We start from the raw sequence: 19832 nt of genomic DNA on the forward strand, positions 1-19832 counted from the left end.
AACTGCCGTATCAATTGCTAATTCTTTTAATTTTAGCTAAATAATAAATGCTGTATTTTGATCAATAATAGCTTGAACCTTCTTACTAGCACTTATCTTGACCTGCTGACCTTACCTGAATCACGCTGGGAACCCTCGAAGAAAATTTATCTTAGCTTGACTAGGAATGCCAGTTCCTTTGTTAGTACATGACCTTTGATGTATCATATCTATCATATATATCATTTCACTAGTATTTGAGAACAGGTAAATTTTATTCACATCTATCGATACTGTACTGGTTTTTGTCTTGGTCTACCAGTGTACCTAATGGCGACCTGACAGGTCGGCTTACATTAAGCTTGCCGTGCCTATAACTGTATGTGATTATAGAAGACCACGTCAATCCTAAGGTCCGTCGTCTGATTAGCTTAGGTCGACCTCTCTTCTATAATTAGGTCGACCCAGTCAGGGCACCTTTAGCTGCTGACCCCGTAGTCAACTAGCTGACCGATGATGCCTATACTGGTCGTCTATCCGGCATTAATTCTTGTGCTGACTGCTCAAGCAAGAAATGAAGAGAGAGTGTATGTGTGTATAATTGTATTGACTATATTACAAACAACTGCCCCCACTGCAGGCTGTGCATTCCTTTATATAGGTTGTGATGTCAAGCGTGCAGCTTGCCCATGTAAGGGCATAATGACTATATACGGTAATAATGACCATATAAGGATTAATGACGCGTGGGTTGACTAAGAATATGAGTAAGCATGCACTGTAACCGAACTGTATAATATGGGTAGTAACAAATCTGCCACAATACGCTTAAACATATTTTCTCTACTAAAAATACAGCCAAACCGTTGCTTAACTTTCTATGTGAAGGTCTGACTGTATTTTTTTCATCTTTTTTTCATCATTTTTTTATAATTCTGTGCCTTCTATAATTGTGTCATCTATGTATCATATATCTTGTATAACTGTGTCATTTATAATTCAAACTCTGTCAAATATATCAGTGGTCCTAATGATTTCGACAAAATTCATTTTTTTTATAATTTTATAGGCCGTGTTCTACACTGAGCTGAGGTCTACACTATGGGCTATAGTTGGTGATCTACTCACTCCTGTGTGCCACTGTTGGTGGAGAACAGCATTAGTAAACTCGATGTTTTCCTTGAATTAAAAAAGGTAGCATAATGTTACCAATATGTTAAAAATAACGAGTTTACTAATGCTGTTCTTCTTAATATATTGTAATAGCGCACGCAAGTAGGAGAAAATAATGTGCAGTGCTGATTAGTGACATCTTTTCAATGTATTTCTCGTGGTTTAGTGGGTTCATGTCTGTCACCTCAGAGGTGTATAGTTAAAGTGTCATGATCTAATCATGGTTAAGGCTAGTGCTTAAAATATTTTTTATAAAATTGCATTTTGTGTTTACACTGTCAATAAATTAAGTGGTTAAATTAAATGATATAAATTTTATTGTTTGATGAGTAAATTTCGTTCAAAGCAAATTAGATCATGAGATAAAAAAGAAAGAATAATAAAGTAAAATTATGTGTATTAAACTCTCTTTACATAATCGCTATTCTATAATATGGATCGGCGCAGTGCTGGTGTCTGGTGACATAACCGCTATTCTATAATATGGATCGCCGCAGTGCTGGTGTCTGGTTACATAACCGCTATTCTATAATATGGATTGGTGCAGTGCTGGTGTCTGATTACATAACCACTATTCTATAATATGGATCGGCGCAGTGCTGGTGTCTGGTTACATAACCACTATTCTATAATATGGATTGGCGCAGTGCTGGTGTCTGGTTACATAACCGCTATTCTATAATATGGATTGGCAAGGTGCTGGTGTCTGGTTACATAACCGCTATTCTATAATATGGATTGGCGCAGTGCTGGTGTCTGGTTACATAACCGCTATTCTATAATATGGATTGGCGCAGTGCTGGTGTCTGGTTACATAACCGCTATTCTATAATATGGATTGGTGCAGTGCTGGTGTCTGATTACATAACCACTATTCTATAATATGGATCGGCGCAGTGCTGGTGTCTGGTTACATAACCACTATTCTATAATATGGATTGGCGCAGTGCTGGTGTCTGGTTACATAACCGCTATTCTATAATATGGATTGGCGCAGTGCTGGTGTCTGGTTACATAACCGCTATTCTATAATATGGATTGGCGCAGTGCTGGTGTCTGGTTACATAACCGCTATTCTATAATATGGATTGGCGCAGTGCTGGTGTCTGGTTACATAACCGCTATTCTATAATATGGATTGGCGCAGTGCTGGTGTCTGGTTACATAACCGCTATTTTATAATATGGATTGGCGCAGTGCTGGTGTCTGGTTACATAACCGCTATTCTATAATATGGATTGGCGCAGTGCTGGTGTCTGGTTACATAACCGCTATTCTATAATATGGATTGGCGCAGTGCTGGTGTCTGGTTACATAACCGCTATTCTATAATATGGATTGGCAAGGTGCTGGTGTCTAGTTACATAACCGCTATTCTATAATATGGATTGGCAAGGTGCTGGTGTCTAGTTACATAACCGCTATTCTATAATATGGATTGGCAAGGTGCTGGTGTCTGGTTACAAGATCTAATGATTTTTGGAGAAGTAGGAATGTAATGAATAATCAGGAGGATTGGAGATAAGATCTGAGTATTTATTTAATAACACAGCTAGCTTAATAGGTTGAGAAAGCTGTCCAATTATATTTCTAGAATTAGATGTAAGTCGCTAGTAGCATGGGTGAGTATAGTGTAAATAACAGTATATGAAATGGATTGACAGACCAGGTTAAACGTGCATTACATATAACATAAAATTAGGTATACAAATATTTGTCTGTTGTCTCTCTGGATGGCACTAAGTTGTCACCTTGCCTAATTTGCTAATATTCTGCTCATGAACCAATTTATATGATGCACAAATATTTCTGAAAGAAGACACTGTTAAGCAAATTCATAACTGGAGATTTTTTTGCATGTCAGAAAAAACTCTGCCAGTGTTATGGTGGAATGGGGGGTTATAAATTGCTTGAACTAACAAAGGGGTGAGAATTAATAACAGAAATTAACTGACTCACACTCTAGTATAACACAGATTACTAATATAAGAACTCGCTTGCAGCAAGAGAATCTTTGTTTATTAGCTTATTCTTAACTCAAAGACAATAATTATTACTGTTTTTAATCAAAGAAATATTTAAAGGAATGATTATTATTATATGATTGCACTTACCATTAAATTCAGAAAAGATGAAAGCATTCAGGAAAGATGAAAGCATACCGGAAATCAGAATACTTGTATTGAAATGAACAAGCACAGCGAGTTGGTCACTCCTTGAATGTACACAGATCTCCACGACAAGCGTGCATTTTTGGTTTTGATGCAGTCAGCATCAGGATCTCATGTCTAGTCACCAGACATCGAAGTGAGAGAAGAACTAAGAGACAAAGAGCATCCGTAGGAAGTCTGACCTCTCTGAGCACCGAAAGGCGTAGACAGGATAACTCAATGCTAGCCAAAGCAAGATGACAACTCCAAGTTTCAAGTGACAATTGAAAACTACCGAAATTGGATGTAACACCAGATCCTGTCATACCAACGCTACATCTAAATTCATCTTGAAAAGGACTGATTTTTAGGCAAGGCTCTGCTCAAATAAAAACCACATATTTTCTTCTGTAGTCATCTGGGTGCAAAATGTTAACTCGTACCAAATATTGGCACTTATTAACTATTTTGTACCTTTGCTTCCTGATGTGGGACTCATTAAGACCTATGTTGTGTCATTTCATATGTACAAAAACAATAGTTAAATAATCTTGAAAGGCATTATGAGAATTGTGCACAAATAAACTTTCATCGTATCAATTTAAAAGATTGTAATAAGTATTCCTCAACATAATAACATAATGCTGATGGATAATATGTAATGAGATCATTATTCGAAATTGATTTGATCATTATTTGAAGATCAGAGGTTGCTAGCGGCTATATTTCTCATCCATGTCAGTCATTTAATAATTTTCTCTAACGCTGTCGGTGACTCTGCTCATTACTCATTTGTATGGCTGAACATAGCTAATTAGTTGACTGGAGCTTATGTCCTATGATGAAGGGATTAGTAGCCAGCTTAAGACGTGGTAGGAGTTTATGGTCAGAAAGAGGTGGCCTGTTGAGATTCATGACCCAGTGCGCTAACATACTATGAAAAACTGAATGTATCACAAAACATTAATTTTGTTGTTAAACAAATACAATTTTGTTAATATACGTATTACAGTACATATTCAAATACTATATGTTTGTAAACAGATACATACGAATTTGCTAGTCTACAATTAGTATTAATACACACATGTAAATAGCCTACAAAAAACTCTAAAAGCCTAGTATAGACAGTACTCACAGTACGTAGTCTCGCAGCCGTATTGACACAACTGGAATCTACGCGCGATGAAAGTTTTTTGTATACAAGGTTGTCAAGTCAAGTCAAATCAATTAATCGCATTCGCCCCTTAATGGGGCATTAGAGCAATATCTTTATTAAGTAACATGAGTAGATTACTCTTAGTTTGGTTTTTTCCTTCTTTTTTTGTTGTAATTTTGAAATTTGGTTGGGGCAATGTTGTTATTAAGGTTGAGGGTAGGGATTAGGTGGGGGCCAGAACTTTCAATAAATATAAAGTTCTTAGTGGGGGGTGCGTGGAAAGAAAAAAAATGGGTTAGCTGTTAAGGGTCCGTACAAAAAAGGAGCGTTTTTTAACATTGGTGTTGATTGCACCTTTAGTGCTTTTTGTGGTGTGTATTGTGTAGGTGGAAATTTGAGAAAAAATGGGTTGGTATTGCAATTTCTTCCTTTACATTTTGTTGTTTTTTAGATTTTGGTCGTCTGTCCTCCGACGCTCTGCAAGAGTAGCTCACGACGATTCAAACATGAGGTCAGAAATCCTCTTATTTTTTTAAGTTTAAACACCCACCTAAAAGCTTTTCTGTTCACAGACTCGAGGGAGTCTATGTACTTGGATAAAAATGGAGACCAGACAGTTGATGAATATTCAAGAACTGGGCGGCGCATGGTTTTAAAAAAAAGGGTTTTTGTTTTGGGTGAGCAACTTCTGAGGGACCTCATGAGCATGTATAATGTGGATAAGGATTTGGATAGTCTTTTCTATGTGAAGATTAAAGTTGATTTTATTGTCTATAATGACTCCGAGGTATTTAAAGTGATTGACATAAGTTAGTTGTTGGCCTTTCATAAGATATTTGTGAAAGAAAGGAGCTCTCATGAGACCTAAAAAAAGAAGTTGTCTCACATTTTGTGATGTTAAATTCCATCTGCCAATTATCAGCCCAATCTATAAGCAAATCAAGATCTGCTTGAAGATTTGCACAGTCGCTGGCTGATTCAATCTGGGAATATAAGAGAGCATCATCAGCAAAAAGTCTGAGTCTAGAGGTCTTGATAGCCGCTGGCATATCATTTATAAAAATCCAAAAGAGGAGGGGGCCTAAAACAGATCCCTGGGGCACACCAGAGGAAACTAAACATAGTTTGGAGTATGTTTCATTTATAAAAATGGTCTGTGTGCGATCCTTCAACCAATCCTCAACCCAGGCGATAATTGTTCTGTCTAGATTAGTTTGGGCAAGTTTGAATAGAAGTTTGCTGTGGGACACTTTTTCAAAGGCCTTAGAAAATCAAGGATAAGTGCATCAGTTTGGATTCCAGTATCGAATGATTCAATGAGTTCATGAGTTGTGAGGATTAGCTGACTTTCGCAGCTTCTCCTTGAGCGAAAACCATGTTGGCAGTCATGGAAAAAATCAATGAAGTCTAAAAAGTTGCGGATGGAATGTGCGACTATGTGTTCTGTAGTTTTTGACAGTACACATTTCAGAGAGATTGGATGATAGTTAGTTGGCAGGAGCCTGCTACCTTTATCTTTAAAAATGGGTATGACAGTAGCCGTTTTCCAATCCCTAGGGAGAGTATGGTTGAATAAAGAGTATTGCATTATCTTGGTAGAAGTGGGTGCGATATAGGGGGCTAGGTGTTTCAGCAACGAGGTGTTCAGTTCATCTGGGCCAGCAGCCTTATAAGGGTTAAGTTGTTTTAAGAGTTTTAAGACACTATCGTTGGAAACAGTTATTGCCTTGGTCTTTTGTTTGGTGGAGTTTGCTACAGTTTCGTTTGTTGAGGGAATGGGATAAGCACTATTATCAACTGTGAAAATGGAGGAAAAAGTGTCAGCAAAAGTGTTGGCTATATTATCAGATGGTTTGCCAGTGTTGTAGTGCAAGGTTTTGACTGTGTTACTGGATCCTCTTTTTAAAGATATGAATTTAAAAAGAGGTTTATTGTTGCCTTCTGTCAATTCATGACAGATATGGATATTTAGAGAGTTATTATAGTCTTGTCTAATTAGTTTTTTACATTTTTTAATCTGAAGCTGGAGCATCTGTTTATTTTTGGCGGTCGAGTACTTTTTAAATGTTTTAAACAATATATTCCTTCTATGAATCTCTTTAATGCTGGTGTGTTTAATCCAAAATTTCTGTTTACATTTTTAAGGGGAAAATGAGTGATAGAGGCCTTAGCTGCTGCAAAAATTCCAGTTTTAAAGGATTGCCAAATGTCATTAATGTTGGATTTGATTGATATGAGATTAGTTATTTGTCTGTCAAAGGCTTGGGATTGGATTGTTAGTTCAGTGTTATTAGTTTGGTTATATTTAAATTTAAAAATGCGCAATAGTTTCGGGAGGTTTGCCTGTTTGGGGTTATCAGGTATGCTCACCTCAAAGTGCACATAAAAATGGTTAGATGTGCTTGGCTTTCCGTGAGCATTATTAATTTCCATGAATTATACGCAAGGTCTAGGGTGTTTCCTTTAATATGTGTTGGAAAATCAACAGGTTGGGAGAAACCATGTGTTTGAAGGAGGTGAAGAAAATCGGTATGCACCTTCCTGTCTCGACTGGATTTCAAGGTTTTACCAGGCCACTTTATCTCAGGTAAATTAAAGTCACCGGTAATGACAAAAATGGCTGGCAAGGGATTCAACCCAGTCGAGTAGGCCATCAATGTTTTTTACACAAGGTTGATAGTAAAAACAAGAAAAAGGAAATGTAAAATTATGTATATTTATTTTGAGAGTAAGAATTTCTGAATCTGTAAGTTCATCTACACATAATACGTCTATAGGGGAACTGTCTTTGATGGCTATAAGGACACCACCGCCTAAGCCTTCAGTCCGGTCTAGGCGGTAGACACCACCCCCTAAGCCTAAGCCTTCAGTCCGGTCTAGGCGGTAGACACCACCCCCTAAGCCTAAGCCTTCAGTCCGGTCTAGGCGGTAGACACCACCCCCTAAGCCTAAGCCTTCAGTCCGGTCTAGGCGGTAGACACCACCCCCTAAGCCTAAGCCTTTAGTCCGGTCTAGGCGGTAGATTGTATAAAAATTTGTTAATTCACCATCTTGCACACTGGTATCAAGTTTGGTTTCTGTTATAACTATGATGTCAGGAAAGTAGGTGTAGATTTATAGATTAAGTTTGTGTATTCTATTTCTTAGACCATTGGCATTCCAGGTAATGCATTTAATAGATTTTAACATTGAATTAATTCATCCCCTGAGGCTTTATATACTTTGTTATTTTTAATCTTATATTTGAGTTCTGGATTAGATACCAATAGCTCTCTTCTCTTTTGGCGCAGAGCAAATGCTTCTGCGTCCTCTGCCTTGGTCATATCATTGGTAGCAAAAACATTGGGGTTAGGTTTGTTAGAGTTTAGCCTTCTTAAAAAGTTATAGGCCTATTTATTAATTTCAAATTTAAAACCTATTCTGACAGGGCGAGTTTTATTTATTCTCGTGCTGCTTACCAACACGGCTGATGTGGACAATGTCGGACTCTGGAATGCCCAGTTCGGAAACTAAATCAAAAATGCTCTTTAGTTGTCAAGTTGTCAAATCAAGTTGACTCCGCTCAAAACGAAGGCGTTACTTTTTAAAGAGGCGGAGCATAATTTTGTGACTACGTACAAAATAATTCAACTTTGTTTGAGTATTATTGCGCGTTGACGCGTTAGCTTTGTTGGAGAAAAGGTGGATGAACGAAAATGATTATCTAACTGTGTTGTTATGTAAATTTTGACTAAACCCAAATAACGCGCTTTGAAAATTTTTTACAGTTGTTAAATACTAACAAATAGTCTACAATATCAGTATAAATGTAGCCAAACCCAATATTAAAAAATTAACGATCGTGTTAGGCGCACATTTTTGTTTGTTTGAAAATTAAATTTAAAAATCAAATTTAACTTATTTAAAAAGTTTACACTTTGTAACTTTAAAATTTAATATATAGTTTTAGTAAAAAAGTGAATAGCTGTGTTACAATTCTAAACTATTTATGTGTTAATTTTTGTAAGTGTTGTCTTCGCGTAATGTCTTTCTAAACAGTAACAAGTCTTCGCAAAAACTGTACAAGAGGCTGTGGAACAGCTGATCACAAAAACAACAAAAGCTGCTTACGTTGGAGATTTATTTTGCGTTTCCTTGGCACTTATTTTGTCTCTAAGTGAACGAAAGATTTGAATTGATGAACTGTGTGTCATTTAATCTGCATACGATCAAGACTACCGCATATGTTGATAAATATCAATATTTTTATTGGTTAGTGTCATTCTGTGATCGAAACCTCTGTAAGTATTCAATTTATGACTCGAATAAATTATTCAATTTATTTTAACTCATTACTGTTAGTTAGTTTTTTGGTAATTGTTATGAAACGCAAAACTTTATTCTTGGGTTTTAAAATGGCACCACAATTATTTTTAGTGTTTTAGATAATAATATTTCACATACACTCCGACTTTTATTTGAAAATGCATCAGTTCTGTGAAACCGTCTATTTGACATTTTTGTAGACCTATTGGAATATTTCTCTCAGATTAAAAATGATGAGCCCTAAAAAGTCATCTAACTGAATGTTAATAACGAGATTCGCCAAGAGTGTCGTTACAAATAAACATGGGAAACTGTTTTGCTGGTTCTCCTACGGAAGACTTTACCAGGTTACAGACAGATGAAACCTCAGATGCAGAAGTCAACTTGAGAACTCGTTCTAGAAATAATTCGGATAGAATAACCCCTCGACAGCCTCGACAACAACGACGGGTTTGTTCCATATTGTTACTTTTGTGGTTACGTACTTTCTAATGCTTTCATTGCAAAAAATAAGTTTATGATATATTCAATTTTAACTATTTGTGTATTAAAAATTGAGAAATGATTTTTTTCCGTATTTTAATTTGCCAAATTTGAAGTGAAATGGTTAATGCGTTATATTATCAGTGATCAAATTGATTCTTCATCTAGCCTTTTTATCGATGTTGATACGTGTGGCCATATTTTGAAGAGTATTTCTAAGATTATTTTTGGTTTGAAATTTGTCTTTTCAGGTGGACTTTGTTAGCCTTTAGTAGTTCATTAAAGTTCTCTGGTTTGTTGAATTCAGACAAGACAAGTTCCAGAGACAGACTACCATCCAATTCCTGGTGTCCAACGCAATGCTAATCAGTTATCTGAAGATGAGCAAGTGAGGATGGCGCAGAGGATAGGATTAATACAGCACCTCCCAACTGGCTTATACTATGATGACTCCTCCAAAAAAAGCAGAGAGTAAGTAAAGCACTGACTTTTGCTATACACAGTTGACAAACCTGTCCAGTATAGAAACCATAACCCTATCTAGTATACAAACCATAACCCTATCCAGTATACAAACCATAACCCTATCCGGTATACAAACTATAACCCTATCCAATATACAAACCATAACCCTATCCAGTATACATACCATAACCCTATCCAGTATACAGACCATAACCCTAACCAGTATACAAACTATAACCCTATCCAGTATACAAACCATAACCCTATCTAGTATACAAACCATAACCCTATCCAGTATACAAACCATAACCCTATCCAGTATACAAACTATAACCCTATCCGATATACAAACCATAACCCTATCCAGTATACAAACCATAACCCTATCCAGTATACAAACCATAACCCTAACCAGTATACAAACCATAACCCTATCCAGTATACAAACCATAACCCTAACCAGTATACAAACTATAACCCTATCCAGTATACAAACCATAACCCTATCCAGTATACAAACCATAACCCTATCCAGTATACAAACCATAACCCTATCCAGTATACAAACCATAACCTTATCCAGTATACAAACCATAACCCTATCCAGTATGCAAACCATAACCCTAACCAGTATACAAACTATAACCCTATCCAGTATACAAACCATAACCCTATCCAGTATACAAACCATAACCCTATCCAGTATACAAACCATAACCCTATCCAGTATACAAACTATAACCCTATCCGATATACAAACCATAACCCTATCCAGTATACAAACCATAACCCTATCCAGTATACAAACCATAACCCTAACCAGTATACAAACTATAACCCTATCCAGTATACAAACCATAACCCTAACCAGTATACAAACCATAACCCTAACCAGTATACAAACTATAACCCTATCCAGTATACAAACCATAACCCTATCCAGTATACAAACTATAACCCTATCCAGTCTACAAACCATAACCCTAACCAGTATACAAACTATAACCCTATCCAGTATACAAACCATAACCCTATCCAGTATACAAACCATAACCGTATCCAGTATACAAACCATAACCCTATCCAGTATACAAACCATAACCCTATCCAGTATACAAACTATAACCCTATCCAGTATACAAACCATAACCCTATCCAGTATACATACCATAACCCTATCCAGTATACAAACCATAACCCTATCCAGTATACAAACTATAACCCTATCCAGTATACAAACCATAACCCTATCCAGTATACATACCATAACCCTATCCAGTTTTTTAGCTGGAAAATTTATAAATCTTGGGCTGGTTTTTTCTCTGCCAGCTCTCTGTCAGTGTGCTTAAAAAAAGTCTAACGCTTTCCACTAATATTATTGTGAGTACTTTGTTATCCAACCTAAATTTTCCAGGTACGCTTCACCTTCTCACTAGGAGCCATGTTATATTGCTATGGGTATATTTAGAGTTATATACCATAGTTATATTGCCATTCAGTTTTATATTTTATTTTCATCTACCTTAAAACTCTTATAAATGGAACTTCGCCAATTTTCCATTTTCAGCTATACTCCGAGTAAAAACCTATTTCATGCTTATATGGACAAACACTTGGACTAAATCAAATTTGAATAGTTGGTGGAGTTTGCATGTACCATTAAGTAAAAGGTAAACCAAGTGAGGTAAATGTGATTTTAGTTTTTCCATAAATCAGAGTATAACAACGTCATTTCTCGCAGTTTGTTAAATGTCTTATCGCACATGCTTTAAACTTTATACAGTACTATATTTTTATATTTTAACTCATCTTTAAACAAATATCAAACTTGTCTTTCTCAGTTTGTCCTATATATCTTTTTTACTGATGCTTTTACAAGACAAAACTTTGCTTAATTATTACTATATGGATATAATATTCCTTGCATCGGTAGACAGTGGCACATGATAGACCAAATTCCTTGTGCTGCTAGACAGTTGCACATGATAGACTAAGTTCCTTGTATTAGTAGACAGTTTCACATGATATACTAAGTTCTTTGTGTTGGTAGACAGTGGCACTTATTAGACCAAGTTTCTTGCATCGATAGACATTGGTACATGATAGACTAAATTCCTTGTAGTGGTAGACAGCAGTACATAATAGACTAAGTCTTTAGCAATACATTTAAAAAAATAGATGATTTAAAATTGCCAACTATTTTTGTTGCAGAATTAATTTTCGTGGGAAAATTTGGCCGTAATAAAGTTGTGCAAAAACAAACTCCTAGCACAAAAGGAAACACTGCTGTAATAATATGATACTCAAAAAATACTTTGAGCTTAGACTTTGCTCAGCGGAAAGTAGAGCACTTCTTTAATAAAAAGTAGTATACATGGTATGTAATTTTGATTAAAAGAAGTCTGTCCTACGAGTTTCGCAAAATGAATAGACTTGGAGTCATTCGAATTGGTGTGGTTATAGATTTTATGTGGATTCATTCTGTGGCTCCTATCTAATATGGCTGGGGTTTTAAGAGAGTATAATCGATAGGATGGGGAGTTCTAGAGTGTTTCTTACTGGGATGGTCAAGGCCGTTTGAGTCATTCTCCTTTTTTTTCAACTCGCCTGATGCAATGATTGCTTTGTGAGTGATCAATAGTGCGGGAGTTACATGTATATATCACTTAGACAAATATGATTAACTGTGACCTGGGAGTGTTATGTTACTTGGAGACTTTGTGAACTTCCTGTTTTTTGTTAGTTGATAACAAGCGAGTAGATGTGGTAACTCTAGGCTACTAAACAATGGACTGGTTGTCTGGCTGTTAATGCAGAGTGTTTGTCCACCTTCAGTGCTTGAGCACAGAAAGATGGGTTATAAAGAGCTGGGCTATAGGATCTACTGATCTTACTAAGTGGCATTTTCTCTTCATAGAGATTTGTGGCTATACTGGTCATGAGCTGTCTGGTCATGTTGTTAGGGCGTTGCTAGGATTCCCCTTACACCGCTCAAATAAGGATTAACTGAATCATCAATTTTAATAATGACCAGTTAATTTTTGTAGAAATGGCATAACGTCATAGCCTTTCTTTGTTCGTCACTCCGCTTCTTTGTCCGCAATGCTTATGCCACAGGTTCAGCCCAGGCTTTGTTTATTTCATGCTAATAACCTCTCAGAATGTCAATCGTACTTTGTTTATGAGCTTTTCTTATCAACAGTTAAGTGACCGCAACCTCATCCTAACAAAATACTCACAAGTACAATATGTATATATATATATATATATATACAATGAAGGCGCGTGTCTAGTTACCTAGTTGACCTTTAACTGACCCAATGGTTTCACTGCTGTTTTGTGCATTCAGAGCTCAGAGATAAATCGGCAAGGGAGATAAATTGACAAGACCTCGGATAAGATGTCCGAGTACACATTTATACAAATAAGAGTAGATGTCTTTATATTGTGTTTTGTTTAGTGGCTGTCTCATCCAATATGTATGGTGGTTGGGCCAGGCTACTTCTGTGCTGCTCTTCATAAGGTTACCATTGGTTACTCCTTACTATTATTACGTACTATTAGCATCCATTCACATCATTGGCTAACTCCGCACTGTCATAATCAATCATTGGCCCCTTCCGCCCATAACTACCTACGATAGGCTACTCTTCATTGTTTTACCTATCATCGGCTATTCTTCATTGTTTTTAGGTATGATTGACTACTTTTTGCTATTGTTCTTTACCATTGGCTGCTTTCTCTTTGTTTTTACCTACTATTGGTTGTCTCAAGTCTTTCCTCTGCCTTCTGTTGGCCGTTTCACTGTAACATCCTGTTGGCTACCCATTTACCTTTTTTAGAGTAATTTCAAGTCTATTCCCTTATGCTTCTGTATTAATTGTGCCAATTTGTATTATCTCATTGCTCAGATATCTGATAGCACCCGATGACCCGTCACAATACAAAATAAAGATGTACAACGCTCGCTCCGTACATTTCACTAATTGTTCCTCTTGAAACTTATGGCTGTAGTTACATGTATTTCCTATTGGCTATGTCTCACCAGCATAATTCCTCATTAGTTACCCTTCTCTAGAGTTACTTCAAACTGGCTGCCTTTTCCTAACATCGTCTCCCATTGGTTGCCCCTCTCTATTGCTTTCGATTGGCTCCCACTCTCCATTATTGTTTTCTATTAGTCATCGCTCTGTGGTAATAATTTTCATTGGCTGTCCCTTTCTAGTATTACTTCCAATGAGCTAGGTCCAAGAGTTTTTGCTTCATTAGCTCTCGAGCAAGCTACAGGGCTGGCTATACACACACCAATGAAATGCATTGCTGCCAATGTACATGTGTAGATGTGTAGATATCTGCTATGGCTACACACACTCACACAGCTAAACAATGTTATTATGTTGACAAATAGATTGACCAATGGGGAATTGGCCTAAATCGTTTGGAAGCAATGTCTTCATTGCTGGTGTTTCTATTGCTATCTATCACTATGTTTCCATGGTGCGCAGTACTGCGAAGCAGCCCCCTCCGAAGTCGAGGGGATTGTATGTTTCCATGCTGCGCAGTGGTTTTCAGCAAATACCGCAAATTAGCCAGAGAAGAGAAATTGTATAAATCGAATCGCCTGATGGAGAAATAGAATCGATCACGGATACCGAACGTCATAAACGGTCTCTTTATGATTCTGTCGTCATTATACTTTTATTTACAATACACATTCACAAGGTTTTACAAACCTTAACACACTTTTTACATAGTAATATATTTTTAATAAGTATTTTTAAGTAATATATTATTTAAACGTTAATTTAGAACTTGCCACCTATTTTTCGAAAAGTGTTGGCATCGATAACAAAGTCCAGGAAAGTAATCACCTCATCATCCTCGTGAATGCAGACCATAATTAAATTTAGGTGAAAGAAGATCGGAAGAATAGAAAAAAAACAAGATTAGCAGGACAACCTTTGTACTAGTTTATGGCCCTCGAAGAATCCGTCTCCACGGCATGAGAGCTATGCGCAGCCACTGCGCAGTCGCTGTTTCCTTTCTGCGAATTTGCACTGGCTTCGCACTGATCAGTGCGCAGTGATTTCAGTGCGAAGACGTCGTTTCCATGATTCGGAGATAGCGCAACTCCGAAGCACTGCGCATCATGGAAACATAGTGATTGATATATCTTCAGCGTACTAAGTGTCTATTATGACAATACCTTGTGGGCAGCTAATTTAGGATATCATGCCGGTAGTTTATTCAAAGAAAAATGGCTGCGCATTAATGTTTAAAAACATTACTCAAACAATTTAAAGTTTATGAAATGAATCAAACAAGAAAGAAACTTAAAAAAGCTCTCAATAATAGGTTTGATTAACTGAAGAGTTACCTAAAAGATGTCATGGCAAGTTACAATATAGCAGCAGTTCCAACTGACAATAGTGCCTTTCACATCTCTGACACTGCAATAAGTGAGAATATCTTAGGCAGCATATAAACAGTTTTTTGCATGGAATACTGTTGACGTTGTTTAAAAGTGAGGCAAACCAACTTAGCTTGCAGTGGAAGATGGTTAACAGTAATCACTCCTTCAGCCAATCATTGATGAGTCAATTTCTTCACTCACAGATTAGTGTCCGTTTAGGCATAACGCTTACGCACACATCATCTCTCAAATCATGCATTTCATTGGTATGTTTAGCCGCCCTCTACTGTAACAGTATATTGAAAGACCTTAACAACTACAGGAATTGGCCAACACCTATCCTTTTATTGACGAGCATGACAAGGTTGGCGATTGTTGCAGATGTGCGATTTGTATGGTGGAGTTTGAGGGAGGTGAGCAGATGAGGTTTCTGCCGTGCCTACACGCCTACCACAAGGACTGTATCGATGACTGGCTCATGAGATCATTTACTTGTCCCTCATGTATGGAGCCGGTAGACGCTGCATTGCTTTCATCCTTTGATGGCTGACTGTCGCTGATCTCTTATATTCCTGTGCACCCGATGCTGGCTGTCACTCCTCACTTATTATTACTTTTGCCACATGAAACTTACAAAATTTTATATACTGTCTTTTGTGCAATCCTTTTCTGCCACAGTCGTTACAGCCATTACTTTATCATTAACAATTGTGCAAATATTTATCACTGCTCCACGTGAAAACTATCTGCTTTATTGATAGAAGTTATTGTGCTTTTCAATTCTCCATTTTGCTGTAATTCGTCTTGGTGTTTGCTCCAAGATTTTTTTCGGCCACCATTCTTCTATAGCACAACTCATAGAGTTTTTCTGCACATTCATTTGGCTTATAGCATCTCTATTCTTATTTATGTTTTCGGATGTGTTGAATGTCGTAGTGGCGCTGGTCATTATTCCACACTCCACTGGTAATACGTGTATATTTCATAGGTAAATGAACTGTGATGGTGCTAACAATGTACCCGTGCCAAGCCAGTCATCATTCATGCACTTGTGAGCCACGGTGTGCGCGTCATATATATATATTTGTATATATCTATTAGTAGAGATAATCTCTAGGATAAGTCTTGTTATAGTTAATATAATTTAAAACTGTCTAAATCAATAACAAATGTTACTTTGATAAAAAATCAATTGATTACCAATTGTACATTATGGACGGATGGCAGTCATTACGATGTATTGTGTCATCAACAATCTCTTTAGTAAGTTTACGTTCTTATGTTCACCCTTGCTCGGTCCAAAATGTCCTTGCGAATCTTTGGATAGTTCGGATATCTTTCAAGTACCTGTAGAGAGAAGACAGCCCTTATAAAATTTTGTGAGTTGATTGGCTCGCCTCATTAATTATCTTGGGCCAGGTTATATCTTTCGAGCCAGAGAGCTACTAAAACTAGAAGAAAAAAAGAAGTTAGATCTGGCCGTAATACATCGGAGTTGGATATAATTGTATCCGTTTGTTGGACCTGCCGACTATGACCAACAAGCAGTGATTGTCAGCATATTTATGACTGGAATATTGAGGCTATAACAAATAGAGTAAATATATAAATAAATGAAATGACTAAGATAAAAAAGTTCATACTTATTAAACAAGCTTGCGCCAGGAGTATAAAAATATTTGTCAAATAATTAACACCAGATAAAAAGAAAATGTTTTTAGGAAAAAGAAAACGAGTAACATCTAGCACAAAAGATGTTAACACAGCTACAACCTGTGTTAACCATCCTAAAATGTTAACAACTCTATGTTTACCCACCTAAACTGTTAATGCTGATACCTTCTTCACTGGCTTACATCAGAACCTTCGGATTAACCTGCCTAAACTAGTAGCATAACCATGTTGACCTGCTTGAGCTATTAACATGATCAAATGTTTACCTGCTTGAACTATTAACACTACCACATGTTTACCTGCTTGAACTATGCTTCAACTATCAACATAACCACATGTTTACCTGCTTGAGCTATTAACACGACCACATGTTTACCTGCTTGAACTATGCTTCAACTATCAACATAACCACATGTTTACCTGCTTGAACTATTAACACTACCACATGTTTACCTGCTTGTACTATGCTTCAACTATCAACATAACCACATGTTTACCTGCTTAAACTATTAACACCACCACACGTTCAGCTGGATAGACCATTAACACAACCAAGGCCATGATTTACTCAAGTGAAAGACAATTGCAGCAAAACATAATAAGGTCAATTGTTCATATTGAAACAGACAAAGTTGGCAGACTGGAAAAATGGTAATTGTAAAATTACCATGGAGTTTGGTAAATGGAAACCACCAGGTTTCACCAGATTCAGTTCCAGATGTGGTATCTGCTGGCAGCTTTCATAGTGGCACTAGATTATGTAAAATACTTTATCTCAAGACTAAGTTTATATCACATTCGTGTCAGTTGATCATACTTGATCATATTTCTGACTTGTTGGACCTAAACCGATTTTCACTTGTGGATCATTATGTAGAATATCCTGGCAAAGTTTAACTTTTAACGACTGGTTTTAAGTATCCACCTGATAGTAATCATTCCATGTATGAACAACTCAAGCGCGTCTTCATCAAATCTTCAATTAAAGATACTAACCTATGTATAGGCAGTTTATTTTAAGCTTCATTGTATAAGGTTGAGGGCAAAATATCAAAATGCAAGTGCTTAGATAGAGGTATTATATAAAAACTCTTTTTGTTGTATTATTCACGTGTAGACCGCAGCAAGAGTACCATTATAGTCTTTATATTTGAATAATTGACTTATTGTTACCACTGGACCTGAGTTTTGCCCAAGCACTAAAAGTAGGCGGAATGACATCTTGCCAAGAATAAACAATTTAGGATCTCAATTATCAGGTAATGATGCGTTAATATGTCAGATTTTAAAGATATTTTCTATATAATACCGACCAAATTACGCAGAGCTTTATGTCAAGTGTTGGCTAAATGAGCACACTCGAGAGAGTAATGGTATTGAAAACAGCACTCTCAACCTGAATCATCGTGTCTAAGCTGCTGAATTCAGGTTTTCTGGCAGCCCTGCTGCCAAATATGCAATATAGAGTTTCTAGCCCTAGTCTACAAGCCTCCTCTAAGTTTATCAATAGAGACTTCTTGTTGCACCCTGAGAAGTGATTTTGAATGGTTTGAAGGTCACTTTGGCATAGAAAAAAGCCGTAAAAGAATAAAAAAATTATAAAATAGAAATAAAATAGAAGGGAAAAAAATAAAGTTTGTAACCAATCTATATAAAGGATATTAGACTTGTAATAATGTAAGTACCCTGATCCACTGTATAGTCAAACTTCTTATGGCCATTAACAAAGGGCTAAATTCATACTAGCAGCAGGCACTTACATGCACAAGCTAAAAAGTAGATAAACAGGAAGCAAAGATCAACTAAAAATTACAAATTGCAATGTTTATACATCTAAGCGCTTAGTGTGAGATATCCTTGCGCATCAAACGTTCTTGGAGAAGTTATGATTAGGGAAAATCGGAACTTGTTTGCTGAATGCTCAGTAAAAATAAACACTTTCATAAAGTCAAGTAAGCGGTGACCGTTTGTTATTATCTATAAACATAAGAGTCGTTTTTCCCTCCACTTTAACTGATATCAAAGCAAGAGCAGACAAGTCTTTGCACTGAACAGTCATTATTTCACGCATTGCATGACATGCATAAGGAACTGTCACATTTGTAAAAGTCAATCGATTCAACTTTTAATAAGGGGGTTGTAAAAATACCTGTATCAGGTCAAATCTAGTCTGCTTGATCGACTATTTAAAAAGTTGAAAACAGCAAATTTTCTTTCTATGTTACCTTAGGTAATAAATTAATAAATTGATAGAAGAATGTGTTGTAAAATGTTTAGTTAACTGTCAAGGAATGGGTCATACAAACAAGAAAAAAGTGGAGACAAACTACAACATGATAGTGAAAGCTATTATGGCCATGGGTCTATCCTTCATGGTGACTTGAAAGTGTGATTAAGCCTGAATCCAATGTGAGCTTCATTATGAAGCACTCAAACAAGCGTGGTATGGACGGAGGAATATATCTGGAATAATTGTTCTGTTCTTGTTATATTGTTTTGTAAGTATAACAAGCTGTTTGAAGATATTATTGGCTAGACACATATTCTATATTCCTGCAACCATTAAATTGCTACAAATCACATACAAGTGTAGTAGTAAGAGTTGTTCAGGTTGTCACATGAAGTTCGAAAAGTGCCTAAAGAAAACATGGAAATTAGCCAAGCTTCATAGAGGTTTGTTAAAGGTAGCAACCAAGTGGCCCTAATACCTATTTTTGCCAAATAGTTCTCCTTTAATTCATATAAAAGTTCACTTTCTAAAGAGACCAACAAAATTCACACTTTAGGAATAGCTGGTAAATAAGAGATGATTGATATAAAACTATGTTTATATACATGTATATTGCGGTACATGTTGCAGGAGTTGTCATATATTATCTCTAATTTAACATATGAGAACTATGTATAAACAGCCTCAAGCAAGCTCTTTTTAGTCCTTTATCTTAACACTGTGGAGTAATAAAAATATTTTTGTTCATATGCACTCGAAGTGAGGAAAAACAAGCACTTATAATGTACATATGTAGTGTGA

The 19832-nt window shown here is 36.5% G+C and overlaps 2 protein-coding genes across 4 annotated transcripts in view; one reads left to right on the forward strand and one right to left on the reverse strand.

Moving 5' to 3' along the window:
* The first annotated feature begins 8126 nt into the window (after positions 1-8126).
* On the forward strand, positions 8127-16284 carry LOC137392166 (RING finger protein 11-like). 3 transcript variants are annotated; one of them, XM_068078818.1, is made up of 4 exons: positions 8127-8142; positions 8967-9216; positions 9557-9720; positions 15509-16284. In XM_068078818.1, the coding sequence occupies exons 2-4, from the start codon at positions 9070-9072 to the stop codon at positions 15675-15677; spliced, it is 480 nt and encodes a 159-aa protein (XP_067934919.1). In that variant the 5' UTR covers positions 8127-8142; positions 8967-9069; the 3' UTR covers positions 15678-16284. The 3 variants fall into 3 exon arrangements, with proteins under 3 accessions (XP_067934919.1, XP_067934910.1, XP_067934903.1); XM_068078809.1 differs by lacking the exon at positions 8127-8142 and adding an exon at positions 8465-8712; XM_068078802.1 differs by lacking the exon at positions 8127-8142 and adding an exon at positions 8466-8741.
* Positions 16285-16345: 61 nt separating this feature from the next.
* Positions 16346-19832, reverse strand: part of LOC137410642 (tetratricopeptide repeat protein 21B-like) — a 35621-nt gene continuing 32134 nt past the window's right edge. Inside the window, exon 27 of the mRNA XM_068096099.1 lies at positions 16346-16474. Coding sequence (XP_067952200.1) covers positions 16397-16474 — 78 coding nt within the window. The 3' untranslated portion in view covers positions 16346-16396. The remainder of the gene's footprint in view (positions 16475-19832) is intronic.

Source organism: Watersipora subatra, chromosome 1 (genome assembly GCF_963576615.1).
Source record: "Watersipora subatra chromosome 1, tzWatSuba1.1, whole genome shotgun sequence".
NCBI lineage: Eukaryota > Metazoa > Bryozoa > Gymnolaemata > Cheilostomatida > Watersiporidae > Watersipora > Watersipora subatra.

Bases quoted from the DNA above. Each gene is read 5' to 3' on its own strand.
- LOC137392166 (XM_068078818.1), top strand. From the start codon at position 9,070: ATGGGAAACTGTTTTGCTGGTTCTCCTACGGAAGACTTTACCAGGTTA. The intron at 9,217-9,556 runs GTTTGTTCCATA...TGTTGAATTCAG, and splicing joins AGCCTCGACAACAACGACGG to ACAAGACAAGTTCCAGAGAC. The intron at 9,721-15,508 runs GTAAGTAAAGCA...CGATTGTTGCAG, and splicing joins TCCTCCAAAAAAAGCAGAGA to ATGTGCGATTTGTATGGTGG.